Source organism: Myxine glutinosa, unplaced genomic scaffold (genome assembly GCF_964187855.1).
Source record: "Myxine glutinosa unplaced genomic scaffold, kmMyxGlut1.1 SCAFFOLD_860, whole genome shotgun sequence".
NCBI lineage: Eukaryota > Metazoa > Chordata > Myxini > Myxiniformes > Myxinidae > Myxine > Myxine glutinosa.
The window spans coordinates 140,186-166,000 of NW_027616955.1; the positions used below are offsets into that span (position 1 = coordinate 140,186).

The following is a 25,815-nucleotide window of genomic DNA, read 5'->3' on the forward strand; positions in this document are numbered from 1 at the left end:
TCAGCAGCGTGATGCTGGGCTCCCTTCTTTGGGCTGGCACCCCTGTCTCATACCTTGTTCAGCTTGACGCCGTGGAAATCATGGCCTTCAAGATCATTGGATTCTCCCATAATGAAGCAGATTCCATGGGCATATCACTTCCCCATTGCAGACAGGTCGGTGGTCTCTGTCCTTTGCTGCCTCCTTTCTGGCCTTGCACCCACTGCTCTTTCTGTGCTTTGTTCACCCCCTCCTCTCCACCCCCAGGTTTCTGCAGGGCTCATACAGTCCACATTCAACCATCTTCTGATGAAACTACCTCAATCCAGGATCAGTGCTCACCTCCACTCATTTGTTCTTTTTTCCCAATGGTGGAATCAACTTCCACATCCTCTTCAATCTCGTTCTTCCCTCCAGGTCTGCAAGACAGCTCATTCACCACCATCTCATATCACTCTCCATCCAGAACCATGATCTTTTCTACCCCTGATAACCCCCACCCAAGCCAAAATTTCCAATTTTTTTTCTTTCCTTTAAAAAAAAACTCAACTGGACTATGTCCAGCTGAGTTTTTGTCGACACCCAGTGTCCGTCATCCGTCGTCCGTCTGTCGTCTGTAAACAATTCGACGTCTACGCTCTAAAAGTCACAAATATTGATCAAATTTGATGAAACTTGTTATGCAGCATCTTTCAGACATAAACTAGTTTGGGATTGCATTTCGGCGTTGCACGCCCAAAAATGGGCGCAGCAGGGCGGCCATATTGAAAAATCAATTTTTGTCAACCTGGTAGTAATTGTAGTTTTAATTTTCATGCCTCACTTAAAACTCAATTTTTTCTAGTTTCCTGTTTAAACATGAGATACCTTCAATGTTACTGTACCTCTTTAGCACATATAAACTATATAGTTTGTGGTTCTGTGATGCATATTCTAACCATATTGATATTGACCAGTTGAGTTCAGGTTCCCTGGAACCTCTAGTCTTCTGTATCCATCTTGTCAACCCCATGTCATTTCCTGCCCCTCATTTCTCTCCACACCCATTTCTCTCCACACCCATTATTTGTCCAAGCCTCCCTCTATTTTGTCCTTTCAACCTGCTGATGGTGTGTTTCCCCTTCTTTCTACTGTCCCTTTTGTTCTTGTACATCCTAATACTTTCAGCACTCTCACTCCTCCACCAGCCTTGAGTATGTATACAAAAAAATCGACAGCTTGCTTACTACCTGCAAGCTGTTCTCCACGCATGATGCATCATCACTAGCCTCACTTGTCTTCAGCTTGCCACCTTTACTCTATGTCCCTTCAGACTTGTAGAAACTATAAGCATGCATCATCTTTCTTTCCTCGTGTTGCAATCGTCTTTATCCACCTGCTTTCATCCCTGCCTGCAACCTTCAGAGGTTCATGCTCTCCCTGTCTTGGCTCCCTTCCTTCCTACCTCCTCCCATTCCCTTTTTACAGGAAGTAATTCTGGATAGTTATGGGTCTTACCCTTCCAATCCCTCGTTAATTCTGAATGACAATGAAACATACTCATTTAAATAGCATTCTGAATGGACGAAGAAGATCCACTTAGCTGAGCTGAACAGCATGTAATGCGGGTAAAATATGGGGAAAATCATTGGGAAATATCATGCGATCCATAGTTTAAACAGGCCTGATATGTTTGATTGCTTTGGGGAAAAGGATCCATTTCCATTTTTGGAATTCATTTTCAGTCCCTTCTTTAATTGTTTCATTTTCTTCGATGAGCTTTGATTGAAATGTATAAAAGCAAAATAATATGCAGAGTGATCGAACAACATTAATAAATGGCTGAACTTGAAGATATTTCATCCTTCCCGAGCTTTGTTATTTTGTTTTGCAGAATTTCATTCGTGGACGAAGAGTTCAAGAACATAAATCTGAGATTGCACGATGCTTGTGGTAGAGAGCATGTGTTTGCTCTCAAGATAAAGCCACAGGTAAGAGCATTTGATGAAACATGCACCCAACATAGCGTTGCCCATCGTGTTATCCAATTTCCTTTTTCTGGCCAATCTTGTTCAACACTCTTTTTATATAATACAGTATTAAGGTTGGCCCTTTGTTTGTATGCAGCATGGCACTGCAGATTTGCATGGGTTCTTGTCGGGTGTGGCAATGCTGCTGTGCTGATGCAGTCCCCAATTTAATTTAGAGCAGGATTTTTTAATCTGGCCACAGTGCCAGCGATAGCTCGCTGACTCTTCCCAAAGGACACCGTGGTGTCTTTAATGCTAGCAGGTGGGACGGACTGTTTAACGTCCATCCGAGTGACGTCACACACATTGATTGATTCACACACAGACGAGTGTATGTACCTCTAGGTCTCGACTTTCCTGCCAGCTGTCATGTTCCCCTTACAGGGATTGACCGCAAAACAATCACTATTTAGTGAAGATATTTACGAGTGATCTCCAGAAGGAATTGCCATGGACCAGTGGACCACTACCCAAAATGGGCAGTGTAGTGTTGTCACATGTACAGCTGTCACATGTATGTCACAAATTTATGTCATGAGCAGTGTTTGACAGCACTCTTAGAACCCTTACAACTGTGCACTGATGAACCTTTTTGTTCCCCCACAGTACCCAAAAGAACCCCCAGAGTGCAGGGCTGATTTGCCAGTACCTTTTCATCTGACCTGGCCTCAAGAGGTAAAATTCAAATAGTTTGCACGTTGCAAAATTGTGGAGAGAGTCAAGGTTGCTATTTTTGCTTATCTTTTCAATGTCGTCGTCACCTCGTGCCACAAGATGGTATCTCCTTTCATTTTTTCATTAAGATTTGTTTTGGAACATTATGATACAAGGGTACAGTGTTCAATTCAGGGTCATAGATTACAAGGTACAGAAAGGGTTGATTTATAATGCCAGTAATTGTTGCTAATTATATGGCTTTTACCTCAACCATATCCAACATTAACAGTGTTCGTTCATCGTACCCATAAGGTCTCGAATATGTCTCCTACTGAAACATGGAGTGGTAATGCAATTTTCCACTTAGGGTATCATTCGCCAGCCAATACTTTTCTTTCTACATGGTTGCCATGCAATGTTTCAGGCCTGGGAGCCATTACTGGATTCACCCTGCTGCTACTGGGTATTTGTCAGCTTATTGTCGGTGTAGCACTTTCTGATTGGTTGGATGACTGAATCAACGTAAACTATTAACACTTGGTCGTCCTTGAGTGTAGTTCATTTTCATATTATAAAGGGATGAAATTCCTGTCGTATTTGCCTTTTTTTTTTTTCCACCCTTTTCCACCCTTTTCCACTCTTTTTCCAATAGGTTATTACTCCTGCCAGGGAGTAATGCATTCGATCGTGTGTGTGTGTGTGTGTGTGTGTGTGTGTGTGTGTGTGTGTGTGTGTGTGTGCGTGCGCGTGTGTGCGTATGTGTGTGCGTATGTGTGTTCGTATGTTTGTGTGTTTGTGAACGAGATATCTGGAAAAGTTCTGAACGGATTTGGATGAAAGTTGGTGGGATGATTGCCCTTGGGATAAGGAAGAATTGATTAGTTTTTGGTGAAGCTCAGGATATTATTCCGGATCCAGGAATTTTTTTGGGGAATTTTTTTTTCTGTTTTACTGCATTTTAATGCAGTTTATTTCTTATTTATTCACACACTTTATAGTGTGTGAATTTACTGCAATACACACACTTTTATTCTTATTCTTAAATGATGTTTTTCTCCTCTAATTCCGAGATATATCAAAATAAATTCTCTGACAGGGCCTACTTTCTTTTTCATTTATTGTTTTGGGGAGAGGGGATGTTAAACAAAACGTATTATTCCAACTTGACCCACGGCGGGAGTATGCGCTCTACTGAGTGGCGTTCTAGTTCTTATTCAAATGAGTAATTCGAAATACCTCTCAAAAATACCTCATTGCATGATTCAAAATACCTCACTACACTGGAAAACGTGGGGAGAGGAACACTGTAGCCTACTGTAAAGGGTGGCGACTTGTAATACCCTCTCCCACATGGAGTTTCGACACGATACAGTACACTTTACATGGAGAATTTGCCTCCCTCTGCCACCCACCTCCCCCCCCCACCCAAAGACCACCTGCAAAGATAAAAACACCCTGATCCACTAATTGGGGTCATGCTGATCCTATGTAGCAAGTATGGATGTAATCTGCCCAGAACTGCAGGAGTAGCGCGACAAACACAAACACACACCCAGACCCGTGAATTATAGTAAGGAAGACCAGAAGGTAGGTCCCGGCGTTCCCCTGTCTATTTTTGGGGGGGCCTAAAACACTTCCCTACCTCCAAGGAATCATTTAATCGGAGATCATTGGTCTGGGGGACAGAGCCCGGAGATCATTTAATATTACCTTTCACGGAGCTACAAAGGCTTAAAGGCTAAAGGCACTATTGAGAGATGGGGAAAAAAATGGTGATTACACACACACACACACACACACACACACACACACACACACACACACACACACCTCTCTTATAGTATAGATTACTTTGTATGTGTGTTCTACTTGTCATCATGACTGCGTGCTGTAATCACGAGTATGTGCGATGAACAATTTTTTTTTTTTTTTTTTTTTTTTTTTTTGTATACAGGATTGAGGCTCGTGAAAGAGCTAACATTTATAACACAAAAAATCAAACAGACACACAAAACATATAATAAGGGTCGCGGTAGACGAGATGGGGAGAGAAGGGGAAGCACACAAACACAACATTTGAGAGCAGGTACATCGGGAGGTCTGTGGGAGGGCTTGGGGGGAGGAGGTGTGAGAAGAGGGGGAGGGGTTGGAGAAGTACAAAACACAAGGACACTGCAAGGACTTCCAGGAAGGAAGTTGGTATTTCAAAAATGTGAATCTGGGGTGAAATTAGCGGGGGCAGAAAAGATCAAGGTTTTGGATGGGGGAAGATAAGAGATGGTGGTGAACAGCTGTTTTAAAGACCTGGAGGGAGGAGTGGGATTGAAGAGAGTGAGGGAGTTTGTTCCAGAGGTAAGGTGGGAGAAAAGAGGAATGAACGAGTGAAGGTGAACAGAGAGTCTTGATTTTGGCAGTTTAACCATAAGAGGGTTGCTGGCAGATCTTGTGCGACCTGTAGGAATATTTGGGGGACAGAGCCCAGAGAGAGCTGGGGGAGCAAGGCCCGAGAGGAGTCGGTAGAAGACAGAAAGACCACCAACCTGCCTGCGGTGAGTGAGTGAAAGGCCCTCAGAGTTAGCTTCATCGCAGGAGATTCCACTGTGTCTGAAACAATGAAACAATGATCTGGACGATCAGCATCCACCACCACAGAGAACTTGTCTATCTCATCCATCTTTACCTCTGCCACCAAAGATGGATGGAGGTTATGTTTTCACCCCTGTCTGTTTGTCTGTCTGTTTGTTTGTGAACAAAATATTTCAAAAAGTTGTGGATGGATTCGGACGAAATTTGCCAAAGAGGTAGCGTATGTCACAAGGACGAAATGATTAGATTTTGGTGAAGATCAGGATTCGGATCCGGCTACTAGAATTTTAAAGTGATTCTTCACCATTGGGAGACGGGGCCAAAAATCGATACATAGCAGGATATCTCAAAAAGTTGTGGACGGATTTGGACGAAACTTGGTGGACCGGCTGGGTGTCTGACAAGGACAAATAGATTCGATTTTGGTGAAGTTCTGAATATGGATTCGGATATGAGAGTTATTAAAATTTTTAAGTGATTCTTCACCATTGAGTGATATGGCCAACCAGGCGGAAGTATGCTCTCTACTGAGTGCTGTTCTAGTTTCCAAAAGCGTTCACTCCATTTGTACACGTTATTCCACGACATACAGTTCGTACTTTCCACGCATCTTGTGCAGTCATTCTCCTAAGAATGTTACATAGTTTATCACCTTTGCTAAGCATTTGCTTCATTCATCTTCATGCATTTGCTCTTCATTAACGGGTTGTGTAGTACCAACGTTTTTGAGCGCAATGTTTTATTTCATTGTTATAGGGCTCACTGGAGAGTGTACTTACCCAAGCATCAGATGCTATGGATGCCTTGACTGCCTTTTGGGATGAAATGGATGAGATTGATCAAAACACATGGGTGCTGGAACCGGAACGTCCTACCAGGGGTGACACCATCCGCCGCCTTGCCCTTGGTATATAAAAATTGATCTTGTCAACAGCATGTACAATACTTGTCTTTATACAGAGGCTGTTTGTGATCTGCATTTTCTGGACATCTATTTGGTTACACAAAAAAAACTAACATAAATATCGTGTGGCGACGCATCATCATTATGGAACAGATGGCAGAACAGGGAGCAGCAGTGGCTGCTCATGTGTTAACGCCTTAGATAGATGGATAGATAGATATGAGCGAAGGTGGACGGATGTTGTGTTTTCACCCCTGTTTGTCTGTGGGCAGGATGTCTCAAAAGGTTGTGGAAGGATTTGGACGAAACTTAATTGACCAATTGAGAGTGTGACAAACACGAATTGATTTCATTTTGGTAAAAATCCTAATCCTAATCCACATACGAGGATTTTTTAATTTCTCAAGTGACTCTTCACCATGGAGAGATGGGGCCAAAAACTATATACAGCACAATATCTCAAAAAGTTATGGACGAGTTATGACAAAACGTGGTGGATGAGTTGATTAGATGACGAGAACAAGCCGATTCTATATTGGTTCAGGTCCGAATCCAGATCATATCAGTGAGATACAAAAGATAAACTGTTCAGCCTGGCAGAGGTATGCGTTCTACCGAGTGTCGTTCTAGTTTTAATCTATACTCTATATTTTTCACAGATGTGTAGCCAGCACATGGGTCACTTCGTCAAAGTCTCACTCCTTCCTGTTCTCCCTTATCTTCACCGCAGGCAGGTTGGTGGTCTTTCTGTCTTCTACCGACTCCTCTCCGGCCTTGCTCCCCCAGCTCTCTCTGTGCTCTGTCCCCCCAATATTCCTTCAGGTCGCACAAGATCTGCCTGCAACCCTCTTATGGTTAAACTGCCAAAGTCTAGGCTCTCTGCTCACCTTCACTCTTTCATTCCCCTTTTCTCCCGCCTCTGGAACAAACTCCCCCACTCCCTTCAATCCCACTCCTCCCTCCAGGTCTTTAAAACAGCTGTTCACCACCATCTCTTATCTTCCCCCATCGAAAACCTTGATCTTTTCTACCCCCGGTAATTCACCCCAGAGTCCTTGCAGTGTTCATATGTTTTATTCCTCTCCCACCTCCCCCCAAGTCCTCCCGATGTCCCTGCTCTCAAATGTTGTGTTTGTGTCCTTCCCCCTCTTCCCCCTCTCTTTTGTGTCCTTCCCCCTCTCTCCCCATCTTGTCTGCCGCTCCCCTTGTTTTTTGTGTTTTGTGTGTCGGTTTGTCTTTTTGTGTGATTAATGTTAGCTCTTTCACGAGCCTCGATCTTGTATACAAAAAAAACAAAACAAACAAAAAAAAAAATGCTTCGAGTCATGTTATCACCTCTGTAGCTCCCCCAGGCCACATTGACAATAATAATGTTTTTTTTTTTGTTTTTTTGTTTACTGAATCGAGGCTCGTGAAAGAGCTAACATTTATTTCACAAACAAATCAACCAGACAAACAAAATATATAAAAAGAGGGAGCGGAAGACAATATGGGGAGAGGAGGGGAAGCACACAAACATAACATTTGAGAGCAGGGAGATGTGTGGGAGGGAGAGGGTTTGGGGGGACGATGCGTGGGAAGGAGGGGGGGGGGGGGTGGGAGAAGTATAAAACACAAGGGCACCAAGGACTTCCAGGACAGAAGTCGGTATTTCAAAAAAGTGGATTTGGGGTGAAATTAGCAGGGGTGGAAAAGATCAAGGTTTTGGATGGGGGAAGATAAGAGATGGTGGTGAACAGCTGTTTTAAAGACCTGGAGGGTGGAGTGGGATTGAAGAGAGTGAGGGAGTTTGTTCCAGAGGTGGGAGAGAAGAGGAATGAAGGAGTGAAGGTGAGCAGAGAGTCTTGATTTTGGCAGTTTAACCATAAGAGGGTTGCAGGCAGATCTTGTGTGACCTGTAGGAATATTTGGGGGACAGAGCCCAGAGAGAGCTGGGGGGGGGGGGGGGGGGGGGTGGGGGGTGGGGGGGGGGGGAAGGCCAGAGAGGAGTCAGTAGAAGATGGAAAGACCACCAACCTGCCTGCGGTGAGTGAGTGAAAGGCCCTTGGAGTTAGCTTCATCGTGGGAGATTCCAATGATTCTGAACGCTTTGGTTTCAATAGCGTGAAGACGAGCTAGGTGTGAGGCAGGAGCACCAGCCCAGAGGGGAGAGCAGTATTCCATTGAGCTGTGGATGAAAGCCTTGTATGTGGTGAGGAGCTCAGGTGTGCCAAGGAAGGACTTCGCACGACGGAGGATGCCCAGTCAGCGACTGGCTTTGGAGGCCAGATTTGAAATGTGGTTTTCCCAGGAAAGATCATTGCAGATAGTGAGACCCAAAAGCTTGAGTGACAGAACTTCTTGGAGAGGATTATTCAGAAAGTGGATGGGAGGGTTGTCCAGTCGGTCTTTTCGGAGAGACATCGTAAGAGTGTGAGATTTGTCAGGATTGAAAGACATGTTCCACTTGTTTGCCCAGTCTGTGATTTTGTCCAGGCCTGCAGAGAGTGAGGAGGCTGCAGACTACCGATCTGAGGGATGAGCAATGGAGCGACAGAGAGTAGAGTCATCAGCAAAGAGATAGAGAGGATTTTCAAGAGAGTCAGAGAGATCATTGATGAAGACCAGAAAAAGCACAGGGCCCAGAACACTGCCTTGGGGAACTCCAGCCTGAATAGGAAGAGGAGATGAGAGAAACCCATTTAGGGCCACACGTTGACTATGACTAGAGACGAAGTCCGCCAGCCATGCGTGGAGATTTCCATGGATACCAAAGGAGGAGAGTTTGGTGAGCAGAGCGGGGTGCCAGACCGTATCGAAGGCACGTGATATGTCAAGGGAGACAGCTCTAATTTCCTGTTTGGCATTGAGGACCTCCATCCATTGTTGAGAAAGCAGAAGCAGCATGTCCAGAGTAGAGTGACCAGGTCTGAAACCAAATTGATGATCAGAGATCAAGCCATTGGAGAAGAGGAAAGATTTCATATCTGAAGCAATGATGGATTCCCTGACTTTGCTGATAATTGGGAGCAGGCTGATTGGTCTGTAGTTGCTAGGATCTGTTTTTGCACCTTTTTTGTGCAAAGCGGTGATGTTGGCTGATTTCCAAGCAGATGGCAGATGACCTTGAGCAAAAGAGAGGGTGAAGAGAACAGAGAGAGGGAGTGAAAGAGCGGAAGAATAGGATTTTAGGACCCGTGGGCTGATGCCGTCAGGTCCAGTTGCAGAATCAGTCGAGGGTTGACAGAAACTTTTAATAATAATAATAATAATAATAATAATAATAAAGGAGTCTTATATAGCCCCATCAAGCAGAGTAAACTACCCTCATGGCGCTTTACATTATCATGCGAACGCACACACACCGCACACGCATACACAAACATACCCACACACAGACACACCTTCACTCTTGCCCTATTCCTCTCCCTCCCCATTCAAAACCCACAGATGTGTACTCCCCCTCCCCCTCCTCCTCCCTTCCCTCCCCCGCACATGTACACAGACATACTCTCGATCTCTGTCCCACCTCAAACCAAAGGGAAAACAGGACTTAGACCTTGAAAGACTTGTGAAACAGATAGGTTTTGAGGGAGGTTTTAAAGGCAGGAAGAGAGTCAACATGTCGAACGGAGGAAGGCAAGTCATTCCAGAGCAGAGGTGCAGCAAAGGAAAAGGATTTCTCGCCAAACGACTTGGTGCTGGTGTGCGGTGGCTCTAAGGTCATAGAGTCGTCGCTTGAACGAAGCCGTCGCCGAGGTTCATAGAGAGTGAGCAAATCAGAGAGATAGTGATGTCCCGTTCCACACAATGATTTATAACATAGTGTGCAAATTTTGTATTGCACACGAGCAGAGACAGGCAGCCAGTGTAAAGATTCAAGAAGCGGAGTAACATGGTCAGACTTCTTCGCCTTACAGACAAGACGAGCGGCAGAGTTTTGAACCTTTTGTAACTTATCCAAGAGAAACTGAGGGCAGCCAGCATACAAAGAATTACAATAGTCTAGCCTTGAGAGGACAAGGGCACAGACCAGAGTTAGAGCAGCTTGAGGAGTAAGAAAGTGGCGAATGGATGCGATCTTTCGCAGCTGAAAGTATGCTGATTTGCAAGTTTGAAGTACTTGCTTGGAAAATGTCATGTTGCAGTCGAAAACCGCACCAAGGTTCCTGGCCGACGAAACAAAGTTTACATCGGTTTCACCAACATGAAACAACAGAATTTTCCACCTTGTCAGGAGGAAAGGACACAGAGTCCAGGAGCAGCTGGGTACGACTGGGTACAGAGAGGGATGGGTTTGGGACACAAGAGGGATGGGTTTTGTCCCAAGGTTTGGGACACATGTTATTGCATGATTAGGAAGCCACCTACATTATATAGGTATGAAAGTATAGACAACGTTGTCGATGGATGCATAGGGTAAGAGCCAAACTGCATCCACAAGTTAATGGGTGTGGGAGGAAAAACAGTCAAGTACAAGTCAAAACATTATCTCACTATTCAGAGATCCAAGAAAATGATATTTTAAGCACTTACAGCTTAACCTCCCTTAATTATATCCGCCACCGAAGGTGGATGGAGGTTATGTTTTCACCCATATCTGTCTGTTTGTCTGTCTGATTTTCTGTTTGTTTGTTTGTCTGTCTGTGAACAAGATATCACAAAAAGTTGTGGACTGATTCGGACGAAATTTGGTGGAGGGATAGCATATGTGACAAGGACAAAATGATTAGATTTTGGTGAAGATCCACATCAGGATCCAGCGAGGAGAATCTTTTAAGTGATTCTTTACCATTGGGAGACAGGGCAGATATGAAACGATATATAGCAGGATATCTCAAAATGATGTGGACGGATTTGGACGAAATTAGGTGGAGAGGTTGGGTGTGTGACAAGAACAAGCCGTTTAGATCCAGCCTATCGGTGAGATACAAAAGATAAACTGTTCAGCCTGGCAGAGGTATGCGCTCTACCGAGTGCCATTCTAGTTTTTGAACTAAAAGAACTAGAACTAGAACTAGAACTAGATTCTAGAACTAGATTCTAGTCTAGCGTTGGCTTAGCGGTTAGGGTCCCGGCTTGGGATCTTAGGATCCTGGGTTCGAATCCCGGTCGATCGCTGAATTAACGCCAGGGGGGGTTGACTCAGCCTGTCATCCTTCCGAGGTCGGCAAATTGAGTACCAGCTTGCTGGGATGAATGATCACGGTGTGTACCCCGATTCAGAATAGGCACACTGTATCCCTGCGCATCGTAAGAGCGTGACCAAGGGTTGGCGTCAGGAAGGGCATCCGGCCATAAAAACATTGTCTCAAACAGGGAACCATGATTGTCATGGGGCCCGCAAGGCTAACCCCTGCTCTAGCGGGGAAAAATGGCCTTAAAACGATCATTCATATTCATTCATTCATTCATTCATTCACATACAATGTGGCCAAAACTTTTGTACACATTCAATGTATCCCTCAGAGGTTTCTCTATCCAGTGTTTTTTTTATTTGATCACTAATGCTTTCTTCGTCATCTTTTCTTAACAAAAGGAAACAATGCATCCTTGCATATGGAGGTCGATCCACGACACCCACGGATGTTTCCAGAATGCCGACTCCTTGGACCCGAACACGGTGAGGCCATAGCTCGGAGGGGATTGTCTGTGTAAGGAGACTAGACGGCCAAAAGCCGCCGGGGCCAAAAGCAAAATGCCAGTTTTGTTTGAAGTGTCGAGTTCAGTTGCATTTATGGAATGTAAACCTGCCCATGAGTGATATTTCTTTTGTTTTTCACCTTTGCCAAATTGCAGTGGTGACCCCGTTGAAGAAGAAACTCAATGCAAAAATGCACCATTGGTGAGTTGAGATTTTTCAGGATGAGTTTTGCTCATGTGTCATCCTGTGCTGCAAGTGTGTTTGTGACTTGTCTTTTTTTTTTTACAAATCCAGGGATCCACAGCTGAGCATTCTGCGGAATCTGCAGAGCATTCTCGGAATTGAATTTCCATCCGCCATCTCCCATAGCAAGTCGGTGAGTTTCTTTCCTTATGAACCCAGATGGTCACATTTTCACGAAATCCATCCATAAATGATCAATGAATGACCTTTTGCATCTGTGACTGGAGTTCTAGACGATAAACCCTGCAGTATGTTAGTCACTCGATCATGATGCATCTTGCCATTCACAAATCGTTTGAGAAAGAGAAATCTCCTTGATCACATGGACCCCCAGTGAACTGTGATCAACGGGGCATGGATCTCGTGATGGTGAGCTCCGTGATCAGAGTTGTGCAACAAATGGAATTTTTGGTCGACACTTGCGTTTTCCTGAACGAATTCCAATTCAATAATGTGGATCTAAAGTTCATGCTTTTGCTTGTATGGACAAATAGCATGCAGGACAAAGATGTCAATACACAGATGGACTTTATATGAATTGCAAGGACATTGGGGCACAAGGGAAAATGCGGTGAAGAGTGAGATTTCTAAAAAAGATTCCTTTTAAAAATTATTTTTTATTTTGATATTTTTTTGTTTAAAAATGACATAAAAAAAATTATTTTAAAAAAGAGATATCTTGATTTTATTTTTTTTGTAACCCTCACCAGAGTAGAGGGTATTGCATTTGGGTCCGTTTGTTACTTGGCAAAAAAAAAAATATTTTTTTGCAAGTATGTTGCTCACTCCGGTTTGTGTGTTTGTGTGTGTTTGTTTGTCTGTCCACTCACTTATACTTGCCTACAGGTCACAATTTTAAACCGATCTTCACGAAACTTTACCAAATGGTAGAGTTCGTGGTCCGACAAAATCCTATATATTTTGGGGTCAAAAGGTCAAAAGGTCAACATAGGCCAAAGGTCGACCACATTTTTCAAATTTCTAAAATCCTCAATTTTCATCCGATTGACTTGAAATTTGAATAGGATATACATATCGGCAAACTGAATTCAACCACCAACTATTTTTGAGATCAGCATCGGCCAAAAGGTCAACATAGGCAAAAGGTCAACCACTTTTTCAGAATTTCTAAAATCCTCAATTTTCATCCGATTGACTTGAAATTTGAATAGGATTTACATATCGGCGAACTGAATTCAACCACCAACTATTTTTGAGATCAGCATAGGTCAAAAGGTCAACATAGGCCAAAGGTCAACCACTTTTTCTGAATTTCTAAAATCCTAAATTTTCATCCGATTGACTTGAAATTTGAATTGGATTTACATATCGGTGAACTGAATTCAACCACCAACTATTTTTGAGATCAGCTTAGACCAAAAGGTCAACATAGGCCAAAGGTCAACAACAATTTCAAATTTCTAAAATCCTCAATTTTCATCCGATTCACTTGAAATTTGAATGGGATTTACATATCAGCAAACTAAATTCAACCACCAACTATTTTTGGGATCACCATAGGTCAAAGGTCAACAACAATTTCAAATTTCTAAAATCGTCAATTTTCATCCGATTGGCTTGAAATTTGAAAAGGATTTTTATATCACCTTACTGAAAGCAACCACCAACTATTTTTGAGATCAGCATATGCCAAAAGTTCAACATAGGCCAAAGGTCAACAACCATTTCAAATTTCTAAAATCCTCAATTTTCATCCGATTGACCTGGAATTTGAAGAGGATTTACATATCTGCAAACTGAATTCAACCACCAACTATTGATGAGATCAACATTGGCCAAAAGGTCAACAGGTCAACATAAGCCAAAGGTCAACAACAATTTCAAATTTCTAAAATCCTCAATTTTCATCCAATTCACTTGAAATTTGAATGGGATTTACATATCAGCAAACTAAATTCAACCACCAACTATATCTATGAGTGATTTTTCATTTGTCTGTTTATTTGTCTGTCTGTTTGTCTGCACAGAGTAAGTATGTTTTTCTCTGCAACTGTTGGTTCGATTGACACTAAATTTTCACCATCGGAGCCCCTCCATCTGTATAATGTTTTAATTATTATGACGTCATAGGTCACGTGGTATGGACGCCATCTTTGAAAAACTTTGCACTTCTATATCTCCGAAACCACTCCATGGAAAAAAATTGAAACGTCTAATTGCCAAGTACCATTGTCTCATTGCCAAGTTCCCCATGGGGAACAACATATATTCATGATGATGTCATCTGTGCCTTCATTATGATGTCATAATTAGATCCGATCAGTTTGAAATTTCTTGAGCATGATCTACACAAAAATTGTACGTGAGAATTACATTGATGACGTCATTGTACACGTGGAGTGGCAGCTATATTTGATTGAACATAAATCTACGTCGTCAATAAACCATTCAAACACAGCAGCTAATAAACACCACACAAACACATCCCGGCGAGGGTCTGCAATCTCTGATTGCTCTTTCTTATTTTATTTTGTGGTGATTCCATGGAGACAACCTGTGATGTCCTTTTTAAGGTAGGAGTGGGAAGTGTCCCTAGTATCGGTTGCCTGGTACCTTTTGTTTAGTAATAGGCAATGTGTCTGAGTACACCAGTCTTTGAAGAGTTAGCAAACCAGCTGCCTTCACTGATAGCGCTTTATGATGGACTCGAATCCCACGGTGCAATTTAAAAAAAATTATGCCACTCTATCCTGCCTAAATCTCTGTCTCCTCGGTCTGCAGTATTACCTGTCTCAGGTCGTTACATCGGTAGTCTTTCTATTACACTCAGGATATGACGAGCCATGCTGAGAAATTGTTTGTGTAACTGGAAACTGCTGGGTCATTGCAATTCATCCACACCAAGGTTAAAGTGTTTCCATTTTGCGGAGGTGCTCGGTTACTGTCATATCGACCATTGTGTCATATCGACCATTGTAAAAGTAATTAATAATAGATTAAGTGTTGTAGTTACGTGTCGCTGTGCCACTTTGACCTGACAATATCGCTGTGCCTATAATACAGGTTTTTGTATCAATCAGTATGTGTGCACACACAAATCTGATATATCCTTGTACGCTCGTCCTCGGCAGGATTTCAGCCTGGAGTGTGGTATTTGCTATATGTACCGGCTTGACTCGTCACTGCCAGACCAGGTGTGCGACGATCCTCGGTGTGGTCAACCCTACCACCAGACCTGTCTATATGAAGTGAGTACCAGTTTGTTAATATGTTCTGCTTTGCTTGCACAGTATGGCTGTGTTTGGTTACAAGTCGAAGGGTGAGGGAAGGCATTATTGGTATACGAGGATGGGTCAATACGTAAGATTGATGTTTCCTGCAGCTCCAAGTATGATATAATAAGCTTGGAGATATCTAGGCCCATTCCTGTAGAATATAAACAATTGTACTTGAGGAACCTGTTTATGGTAAACTTTGACCCTTAACATAAACAACAAACAACAAGGTTTATCTATGGACATTGTTTCAGCATATCCTCCAGTGCACTGCATTGCTGGGGTGCCTTCAGCACCCGGTGACGTCACCGTGCAGCACAAAGAGACGGCATTGGGAGGGAGTACAATGTACAATAATTGATTGATTAATTGCATAATTAAAATAAATAAATAGTAATCGTAAAATAATTAATTTCTTAATCAATTTGCTAAATAGCATACCTAAACCACCAGGGTTTCATCTAAAGCTGTAACGTTTTCTCTCTCTCTGTCTCTGTTTCTGTCTCTGTCTCTGTAACGTTTCTCTCTCTCTGTTTTCTGTAACTCTCTGCTCACCTTCACTCTTTCATTCCCCTTTTCTCCCGCCTCTGGAACAAACTCCCCCACTCCCTTCAATCCCACTCCTCCCTCCAGGTCTTTAAAACAGCTGTTCACCACCATCTCTTATCTTCCCCCATCGAAAACCTTGATCTTTTCTACCCCCGGTAATTCACCCCAGAGTCCTTGCAGTGTTCATATGTTTTATTCCTCTCCCACCTCCCCCCAAGTCCTCCCGATGTCCCTGCTCTCAAATGTTGTGTTTGTGTCCTTCCCCCTCTCTCCCCATCTTGTCTGCTGCTCCCCTTGTTTTTTGTGTGTTTGTGTGTGTGTTTTTTGTGTGTTTTGTGTGTCGGTTTGTCTTTTTGTGTGATTAATGTTAGCTCTTTCACGAGCCTCGATCTTGTATACAACAACAAAAAAAAAAAAAAAAAAAAACGTTTTGAAAAATAATTAAATAATTAATAAATCAAAAAATTAAATAATGAATTCATTATTTGATTAAATTATCATTAATTATTCCATTAATTGATTAATCAATAAATCAAAAATTTATTTTATAGCCAAATCACTTGGTCACTGTAATGTCCAAATATCTTGATACATATGATACGCAGAACTTGATAAATGAATACAAGTAACACACAAGAGGATAGGCTAACATTAATCAATTGCGTGTTATGTGTGTGCGTGCTTCTCTCTTCCTTCCTTCCTTCCCATCCATTTTTATTCCTTCAAAATATTTTAACTCAAGTTAGCCCCCCAACCTACTTGTAAACATAATATGTAGGTGTTCCTTTTTCTTTATTATGAAGGAGATAACTAGCTCCTGTGCTTCATCTGTTGACATCTGGCAGTTCTTTGTGTTTGTTTAATCATTACAGTCTGCCTTATACCACAGTGGTTCCGATCCTTGCCTTCCTGTCGCCAGAGCTTCAATTTGGTGTTTGGAGAATGCCCTTATTGCAATAAGGTAAGAACCCCATATGTAACATATTCATGTAAAGTTTGGTCAGGCTAACTTGGTATGAAAAGGCAGCACCATTCAAAATCCCTATCAATTAAATGGAAAAGAATAATTAAACTGGAAAAAGCAATCAAAAATTGCAGAGCCTCACCAGCACTTGTTTTGTGTGCTATATTTTGTGGTGTTTATGTGATGTATAGACGATGCATCGACAATGTAGGTTTTTGTTCATACAGCAGACAAACAGACATTTTCAGTTTTATTGTATAGATTAATGTTCCAATCATGTGTATTTATTTAGGAATATCAGGTTGGAGGGGAAGGAGATCATACAGGGAAAAAGGTTTGAGTATCTGGGGGGAACAGTGACTGGGGATGGTAAGTCATGGGCAGGCAGGCAGGTGTATGGAGGAGGATTCAGGTGGGAGTGAATGTGTGGAGGAGGGTAGAGGAACTAATATTCAAGGAGATTGAAAGGAAAGGTTCTGATGCCATTTGTGTAATGCCGGCTTACCTTTACGGTAACACTAACACTAACTTTACGGTGGCACTAACAGAGACAACAACAGAGGCTGCAGGTTTGTGAGAACAACTAGGTCAGGAGGATTTCGGGATTGAAGAAGGTGGATAGAAGGAGAATGGTGTGGTGAAATGCCTGCTGAGATGGGCTGTACACATGGTGCGGACGGGGGAATTGAGAATGGCACAGAGAGTGGATAGGGTGAGTGAACAAGGCAGGAGGAAAAGAGGTAGACTATGGTTGAGATGGGAGAATTGTGTGAAGAGGGATATCAGTAAGGTGGGGGTGGTTGGAGAGTGGAGAGAGTTGGCTGAGGACAGAGGGAAGTGGAGGAGTATCGCAGTCAAAGTAGGGCAGAAGCTTGATACCATTCGACCTCACCCCTTATAAAGGGAAGAGGAGGAGGAGAAGAAGATTATGTGGTACATATTTTATGGATAAACGTATTTTACTGATGCAGACATAATTTTATAGATGTACTCGCATTCTTAATCGTATATGCTTTATAGACATGCTCACTTTCTAATAGTATGTACTTTATAGACATACTGGCATTCCAATTGTACAGTGTGTTTACAAAGTGTCGTAACCCTCTCTGCAGAACATGATAAATTAGTATAATGAACACACAAGAGGAAAGGCCAACATTAATCAATTAAGCTTAACATTGACATCAGCATTAAGATTAACATGACCAGATATTAAGATTAACATGATCAGATATTAAGATTAACATGATCAGATATTAATATTAACATGATCAGATATTAAAATTAACATGATCAGATATTAAAATTAACATTATCAGTTATTAAAATGAACATGATCAGATATTAAAATTAACATTATCAGATATTAATATCAACATGATCAGATATTAAGATTAACATGATTAGATATTAAGATTAACATGACCAGATATTAAGATTAACATGATCAGATATTAAGATTAACATGATCAGATATTAATATTAACATGATCAGATATTAAAATTAACATGATCAGATATTAAAATTAACATTATCAGTTATTAAAATGAACATGATCAGATATTAAAATTAACATTATCAGATATTAATATCAACATGATCAGATATTAAAATTAACATGATCAGATATTAAAATTAACATGATCAGATATTAAAATGAACATGATCAGATATTAAAATTAACATTATCAGATATTAATATTAACATGATCAGATATTAAAATTAACATGATCAGATATTAAAATTAACATGATCAGATATTAAAATTAACATTATCAGTTATTAAAATGAACATGATCAGATATTAAAATTAACATGATCAGATATTAAAATTAACATTATCAGATATTAATATTAACATGATCAGATATTAAAATTAACATGATCAGATATTAAAATTAACATGATCAGATATTAAAATTAACATGATCAGATATTAAAATTAACATTATCAGTTATTAAAATGAACATGATCAGATATTAAAATTAACATGATCAGATTTTAAAATTAACATGATCAGATATTAAAATTAACATGATCAGGTATTGACATTAACATGATCAGATATTAAGATTAACATGATCAGATATTAAGATTAACATGATCAGATATTAAGATTAATATGATCAGATATTAAGATTAACATGATCAGATATTAAGATTAACATGATCAGATATTAAGATTAACATGATCAGATATTAAAATTAACATGATCAGATATTAAGATTAACATGATCAGATATTAAGATTAACATGAACAGATATTAAAATTAACATGATCAGATATTAAGATTAACATGATCAGATATTAAGATTAACATGATCATATATACGAACTGTAATATAACTTTGTAAACACCTTGGGCATACTTTGTAGAGGTACCTGGTTGAAAATAAAAAGGATAACGTGTAATACTGGCTACCAGGTGGTGTTTGTGGCAGATAGAAAAATTATGTACAGACAACTCATTATGTACAGACATACAGATAGAAAAACAAACGGACCGAAATGCATTACTCTCTCCTCTGACTTTTGGGATGGAGGGTTTCTGTTCGAACATTTAACAACCAACCTCCAGGGAATCCTTCTGACAGATTACTTTTCTTTTAATACCTCATGACCAACTAACAGGCAAAATTAATATTCATGCGACACTTGTTCTTGTTGGTGCTCGATCTATTCCATTAATAATCTTATGCAAAAGGTGATCTCTGTTTATCCTGAATAGAATAATGCATATAATGTTTTTTGATGTCTTAATCTCTGTCTAAATGGGAGATCGTTTTTCTACAAACCACTTTTATTTGTTGATTTGTTTGTTTTCAGCCTATTTCCGTGAAGATGAAACCCTAATGACCCGAGAAATCTGGTTGGATTGAATGGGGGCTGTAAAAGGTCCTGGTCCTATGAATCGGCTTGGCAGACCTAAAAAGGTCTTACTTTTATTAGAGGGAGATTTGCCAAGGTTGTCCAACTGAACGGGAGCTTGAGGAGTGCGTGACGCTTCCACATCGTCACAGCTCGGTTTTGTGTGCCACGGTAACCACTTCACTCATGTTCTCTGGGTGCTTCCATCTAGAATGCTGACGATGCACTTCAACATTCGCTTCTGGGGAATACAACTGAAAGAAGCACAAACTGATTGTCTTTCAATTTTTCATTTGTTCAAGTTTCAGGGTGAGAGCTGTTGGGGTAACCCTAACAACCCAACGCCCCCTTCCATGTCTTCTGTTTTCTTCGATCTGTTCCTCCAGGACCCTCAAATCTGTGTGTGAGTGTATATATATATATATATATATATATATATATATATATATATATATATATATATATATATATATATATACAGTGGAACCTTGACTTACGAGTTTAATTCGTTCTGTGACCGAGCTCGTAACTCAAATTGCTCGTTTCTCAAATCAAATTTCCCCATTAAAATGCATTGAAATGCTATTAATCCGTTCCAGCCCGCCAAAAACCACACCAATTTTTTTTTAAATATACAGTATATATAAAAATATCTCGCGCTTTATATTTCACCTGTATGCAGCATACAAGTTGGCAGGATGGCCTGGACTGGAGGTACGCACACTTGACTCTAAAGTCTAAACTGTCCAGCCTGGGTTTGAATCCCGACCCAGCTATAACCTGTCATGGGTGAATCACAGGCAGGGTGATTCATCAATGTGTGTACCGCTAAACTGGGCGCCCCGTTTGCGTCCCATTAGTTGTTGGATGTTAAGGATCTCACCGTGTTTTCCACAAAGAGAAGGCGAGCTATCGCCGGCACTCTGAACATGTTGTGGCCTGGCATGCTCTTCTCCTCTGCCGTTATATACGTCCTCCTCGGCACCTCGCTCATGTTTTTCGACGATTGCGTGTTTTATATCCAAGCACAAGTTTTATATAAAACACGACGATTGCGTGTTTTATATCCACAAGTTGTGGCCTGGCATGCTCTTCTCCTCTGCCGTTATATACGTCCTCCTCGACACCTCGCTCATGTTTTTCGACGATTGCGTGTTTTATATCCAAGCACATCATCCTCTTCTTCTTCTCAGTACCGTGTTTTCCACAAAGAGAAGGCGAGCTATCGCCGGCACTCTGAACAAGTTGACGGCAGAGATACTGTACTTGCACGGCAAGATAACCACGTGACCGGAACCCACCTGGTGGCGTAAACTCAAAATAACCAACATGCGAAAACAAAAATGCAGCGCTATACGACAGAGATACTGTACTTGCACGGCAAGATAACCACGTGACCGGGTGGCGAAAGCTCGTAACTCAGATCTCGGCTCGCATCTCAAAGCAATAAACCGCCCGAGCGACGGCTCGTATCTCGAAAAACTCGTAAGTTGGGGCACTCGTAAGTCAAGGTTCCACTGTATATATATATATATATATATATATATATATATATATATATATATATATATATATATATATATATATATATCCCAGTGTGTACCCTGGTCAGAATAGGTACACCGTATCCCTGCGTGTCATAAGAGACGACTAAGAGGGTTGGCGTCAGGAAGGGCATCCGGCCATAAAAACATTGCCTCAAAAAGAGAACCATGACAATTACAAGTACATATGGGCAGGGTGCAGCCCGAAGTGGAGATCGGTTTCTGAGGTTTGGGACATGGAATTGGTCAGAAGAAGAGTGGACATATGTTGTGTGCAAGAGACGAGATGGAAGGGAAGTGGTGTGAGAATGGTGAAGGGTAGGCAGGGACAGAAATACAAGTTTGTGTGGCAAGGGTGCCCGGAGGGCGTGAATGGTGTTGGTGTCCTGTTTTCTGAGGAGTTTGTAGACAGTGTGGTGAGTGTGACTAGAGTGAGTGATAGGTTGATGATGGTGAAAATGATGATTGGAAAGCTCTTGGTGAACGTCATCTCGGGATATGCTCCGCAGGATGGTCGAAGCAATGAAGAGAAGGACAAGTTCTGGTGTGCGATAGAGAAGCTGATGGAAAACGTGAAAGATGAGGAAGTTGTTGTGGTGGGAGGATACCTGAATGGACATGTGGGAAGGAGTATGGATGGTTTTGAGGGAGTTCATGGGGGTTACGGATATGGTGTGAGAAATGGAGAAGGTGAAAGGATTTTGGAGTTTGCTGATGGAGCTGATTTGTTGATTTGTAATACTCAGTTCCAGAAAGAGGATAATAAGCTTGTTACATACACGTCAGGTGGGTCGACGACAACCGTTGACTACCTGATGGTGCGTAGGCGAGATAGGGGGCACCTCCGGGACACAAAGGTGATCCCGGGGGAGGAGGCTGTTTCACAGCACCACTTGGTTGTCTGCGACATAAGGGTGAAAGGTGCGAGGAGAGCTCGGCGGGTGAAGTACCAACCAAGAATGAAGGTGTGGAGGTTGAAAGAGGTGACAGTAAGGGAGGCATTAAAAGAGATGCTGAGTAGGGTAGAGGATGATGTGGTTGAGCTTGAAAGTGGTTGGATGTCAATGAAAGCTAGTCTGTTGGGAGCCGTTGGTGAGGTATGTGGATGGACAAAAGGACCACCGAGGCACTCGGAAACATGGTGGTGGGATGATGAAGTTGGAAAGAGGATTGACGAGAAGAGGAAGAAGTTCAAGGAGTGGCAGAAGGCGAAGGGTCCGGGAGCAGAAACAGCAGAGCATGAAAGTTATAAGGCAGCCAGGAAGGCTGCAAAGAAATAGGTAGCAAAGGCACAGGAGGCATGTAGGAAAATGTTCGGAGAACGCTTGGATTCGGAAGAGGGTCAGAAAGCAGTATTCAGGATTGCAAAGCACATAGCGAAAGAGAGGTGTGATGTGATGGGGGTGAGTTGCTTGAAGGATGAAGTGGGACAAATCGTTGTTGACCCAGATGGAATTAAAGGAAGATGGAAAAGATATATGGAAATGCTGTTGAATACAGAGAATGAATGGGATGGCAACATCGAGAGTAACCCAGTTTTAGGACCGGCAGAGAAGATAACTGAGAAGGAAGTTGAGGAAGCGATAAAAGCAATGAAGAGTGGAAAAGCGGGAGGGCCGACGGGAGTTATGGGAGATATGTTGAAGGCAGCAGGAAGTTGGGGTGTGAAGAGAATGACAGAGATCTGTAATCTGGTGGTGAAAGAAGGCCGCATTCCAGTGGATTGGGAACTGAGTACCCTCGTCCCTCTATACAAGGGGAAAGGTGACCCTCTGGAGTGTGGCTCGTACCGAGCGATAAAGTTATTGGAGCATGGAATGAAGGTATTGGAAAGGGTGTTGGAGAGGAGGATAAGGAAGAAAGTGAAGATCGACGAAATGCAGTTTGGATTTATGCCAGGAAGAGGAACGACAGATGCGCTTTTCATTGTGAGGCAGTTGCAGGAGAAGTACGTGGAGAAGAGGAAGAAATTGTTTTTTGGGTTTGTTGATCTGGAGAAAGCATTCGATCGGGTTCCACGCAAAGTATTGACATGGGCATTGAGGAAGTGAGGAGTGGAGGAATGGTTGATCAGAGTAGTGATGGCAATGTACAAAAGAGCGCGCACAGCTGTAAGGACGAAGGATGGGAACAGTGGTGAGTTTGAGGTGAAGGTGGGAGTGCATCAGGGGTCGGTACTAAGTCCACTACTATTTGTAGCTGTGATGGAGGTGCTGGCTCAGAACGTAAAGGAGGGTTTACCGTGGGAGTTGTTGTATGCAGATGATCTGGTGTTGATTGCGGAAAGTATGGATGGACTGAAGGAAAAGATGAACAAGTGGAAGGAATGTATGGAGACAAAAGGTCTGAAGGTGAATATCGGAAAGACGAAGGTGATGGCAAGTGGTAAAGCATGTGGTGAGGTGGAAAGAACTGGGAAGTGGCTGTGTGCTGTGTGCAGGAAGGGTGTCGGAGTGAACTCCATTCAATGTACAATGTGTGCTGAGTGGGTTCATCAAAAATGTAGTGGTCTGAGAGGGTCATTTACCAGTGTGGCAGCGACATTCAAATGTAAGGTGTGCACAGAGGGAGCTGCAGATGGAGGAAATGTTGAGTTGGATCTTGGAGACGGCGTGAAGCTGGAAGGTGTGAAAACATTTTGCTACCTCGGAGACATGCTGAATGGAGAAGGTGGATCAGACTCGGCAACGGTTGCTCGAGTGAGATGTGCATGGAAGAAGTTTCGGGAACTGAGTGGCGTGCTGATGAGGAGGAGAGTGTTGCTGAAGCTGAAGGGAAAGGTGTATGCTGCATGTGTGAGAAGTGTTATGATTTATGGGAGCGAGACATGGGTAATGAATGTAGAGCAGCAACGAAGGCTGGAAAGGGTGGAAATGCGAATGGTTCGATGGATGTGCGGAGTATCGTTGAGAGAGAGGAAGACAAATGATGAATTGCGAAAGATGATGGGAATATTGCCTGTGATTGATGCTGTGAAGAGGAACAGGTTGAGATGGTTTGGTCATGTGTTGAGGAAGGATGAAAGTGACTGGTTGAGAAGAGTGATGGAAATTAATGTAGAAGGAAGTAGAGGACGGGGAAGACCAAGAAAGACTTGGCTAAAGATGGTGGAAGAAGAAATGCGGGCAAGGGGGTTAACAAGGAGAGATGCAGAAAATAGGGCAAAATGGAGAAGATTGTCATGGGGACCGCAAGGCTAACCCCCGCTCTAGCAGGGAAAATGGCCTTAAAATGCATGTTGTTGTTGTTGTGTATATATATATATATTTTATATATATATATATATATATATATATATATATATATATATATATATATATATATATATATATATATATATATATATATATATATATATATAAAATATATATATATATATACACAACAACAACAACATGCATTTTAAGGCCATTTTCCCTGCTAGAGCGGGGGAGCGGGGGTATATATATATATGGTGTTTCCCTAAAGAATGCCTCTTTTTCCCGACCGGATGCACACCTCAGACTTTAATAATTTTAATCGATTTTTGGCCAGCGGCTTTCACAAGATTCAAGCGCGTTCAAAATGACCTCAACAAATTGCAAAAGAGGTCAGTATCACCTTTCATCCCTTCCGAGACTACGTTGATTACATCCATTAAACGGTCACGGGAACACTGTTCGCTCTCCGAAAAACCCAACAAGTGGTCTTCAACTCGCTCTTTCATAATGGCTCCAAGGTTCTCCGCTGGATTGAGGTCTGCCGAATTTCCAGGCCGTCTCCCAAAGCCAACGCTGTGAAAATAATGCAAAACAAAGCCAACGCTGTGCAGCCTTAACGGGCCTGAGAGTGTCTGCAAAAAGCTTGCGTGCAATTCCAAACACGACAGAGGCGATCCTTTTAGCGACGAGTTTTTCGGTCATATCTAAAAAAAATGAGAAAAATGGAGATATTTTTGGAGACTTTTCACCTTGCAGCTCACGTGTTGTTGACTTGCGACAATTAATCATAATCACTTGTAGGTATGTGTGAGCACGCGATTCGTTTCGGGGAAAAAGGAATTCTTTAGGGAAACACCCGATATGAATGAGTGAATGAATCAAATATATATATATCTGCAACACCAACACAAGTGAGGAAAGTGGTTCTGCATCACTAAAACAAGAGTAAAAAGTGGTTTTCAACACTAACGCAAGTGCGATAAGTGGTATTCAACGCCATCGCAAGTGTGGAAAGTGGTTCTGCAACACTAACATGTGTGAAAAGTGGTTTTCGACATGAACACAAGTGCGAAAAGTGGTTTTCAACACCATCAGGAGCGCGAAAAGTGGTTTTGCACCGCCAGCACAAGTGTGGAAAGTGGTTTTGCAACACCAACACAAGTGCGGAAAGTGGTTCTGCAACACTAGAACAAGTGTGGAAAGTGGTTTTGCAACACCAACACAAGTGTGGAAAGTGGTTTTGCATCACCAGCACAAGTGTGGAAAGTGGTTTTGCAACATGAACAGAAGTGCGAAAAGTGGATTTCAACACTAACAGGAGCGCGAAAAGTGGTTTTGCAACAATTACACAAGGGCAAAAAGTGGTTTTGCAACAATTAAACAAGTGTGAAAAGTGGTTTTGCATTGCCAGCGCAAGTGCGGTAAGTGGTTCTGCATGAATAAAACAA

At 42.0% G+C, this 25,815-nt stretch overlaps 1 protein-coding gene across 7 annotated transcripts in view; it reads left to right on the forward strand.

The window, feature by feature from the left end:
• The window catches only part of FANCL (FA complementation group L), a 71,824-nt gene extending 51,931 nt beyond the window's left edge, over positions 1-19,893 (forward strand). For 4 of the 7 annotated variants that reach the window (XM_078769003.1, XM_068129329.2, XM_068100282.2 and 1 more), the window contains 9 exons: positions 1,853-1,949; positions 2,595-2,663; positions 5,988-6,138; positions 11,654-11,737; positions 11,914-11,959; positions 12,053-12,134; positions 15,094-15,210; positions 16,676-16,747; positions 19,582-19,893. In XM_078769003.1, coding sequence (XP_078625129.1) covers positions 1,853-1,949; positions 2,595-2,663; positions 5,988-6,138; positions 11,654-11,737; positions 11,914-11,959; positions 12,053-12,134; positions 15,094-15,210; positions 16,676-16,747; positions 19,582-19,608 — 745 coding nt within the window. In that variant the 3' untranslated portion in view covers positions 19,609-19,893. Of the gene's footprint in view, positions 1-1,852; positions 1,950-2,594; positions 2,664-5,987; positions 6,139-11,653; positions 11,738-11,913; positions 11,960-12,052; positions 12,135-15,093; positions 15,211-16,658; positions 16,748-19,581 lie in introns of all 7 variants that reach the window. The other 3 variants (XM_078769001.1, XM_068100280.2, XM_068100279.2) reach the window with 1 other exon arrangement.
• The last annotated feature ends 5,922 nt before the right edge of the window (positions 19,894-25,815 follow it).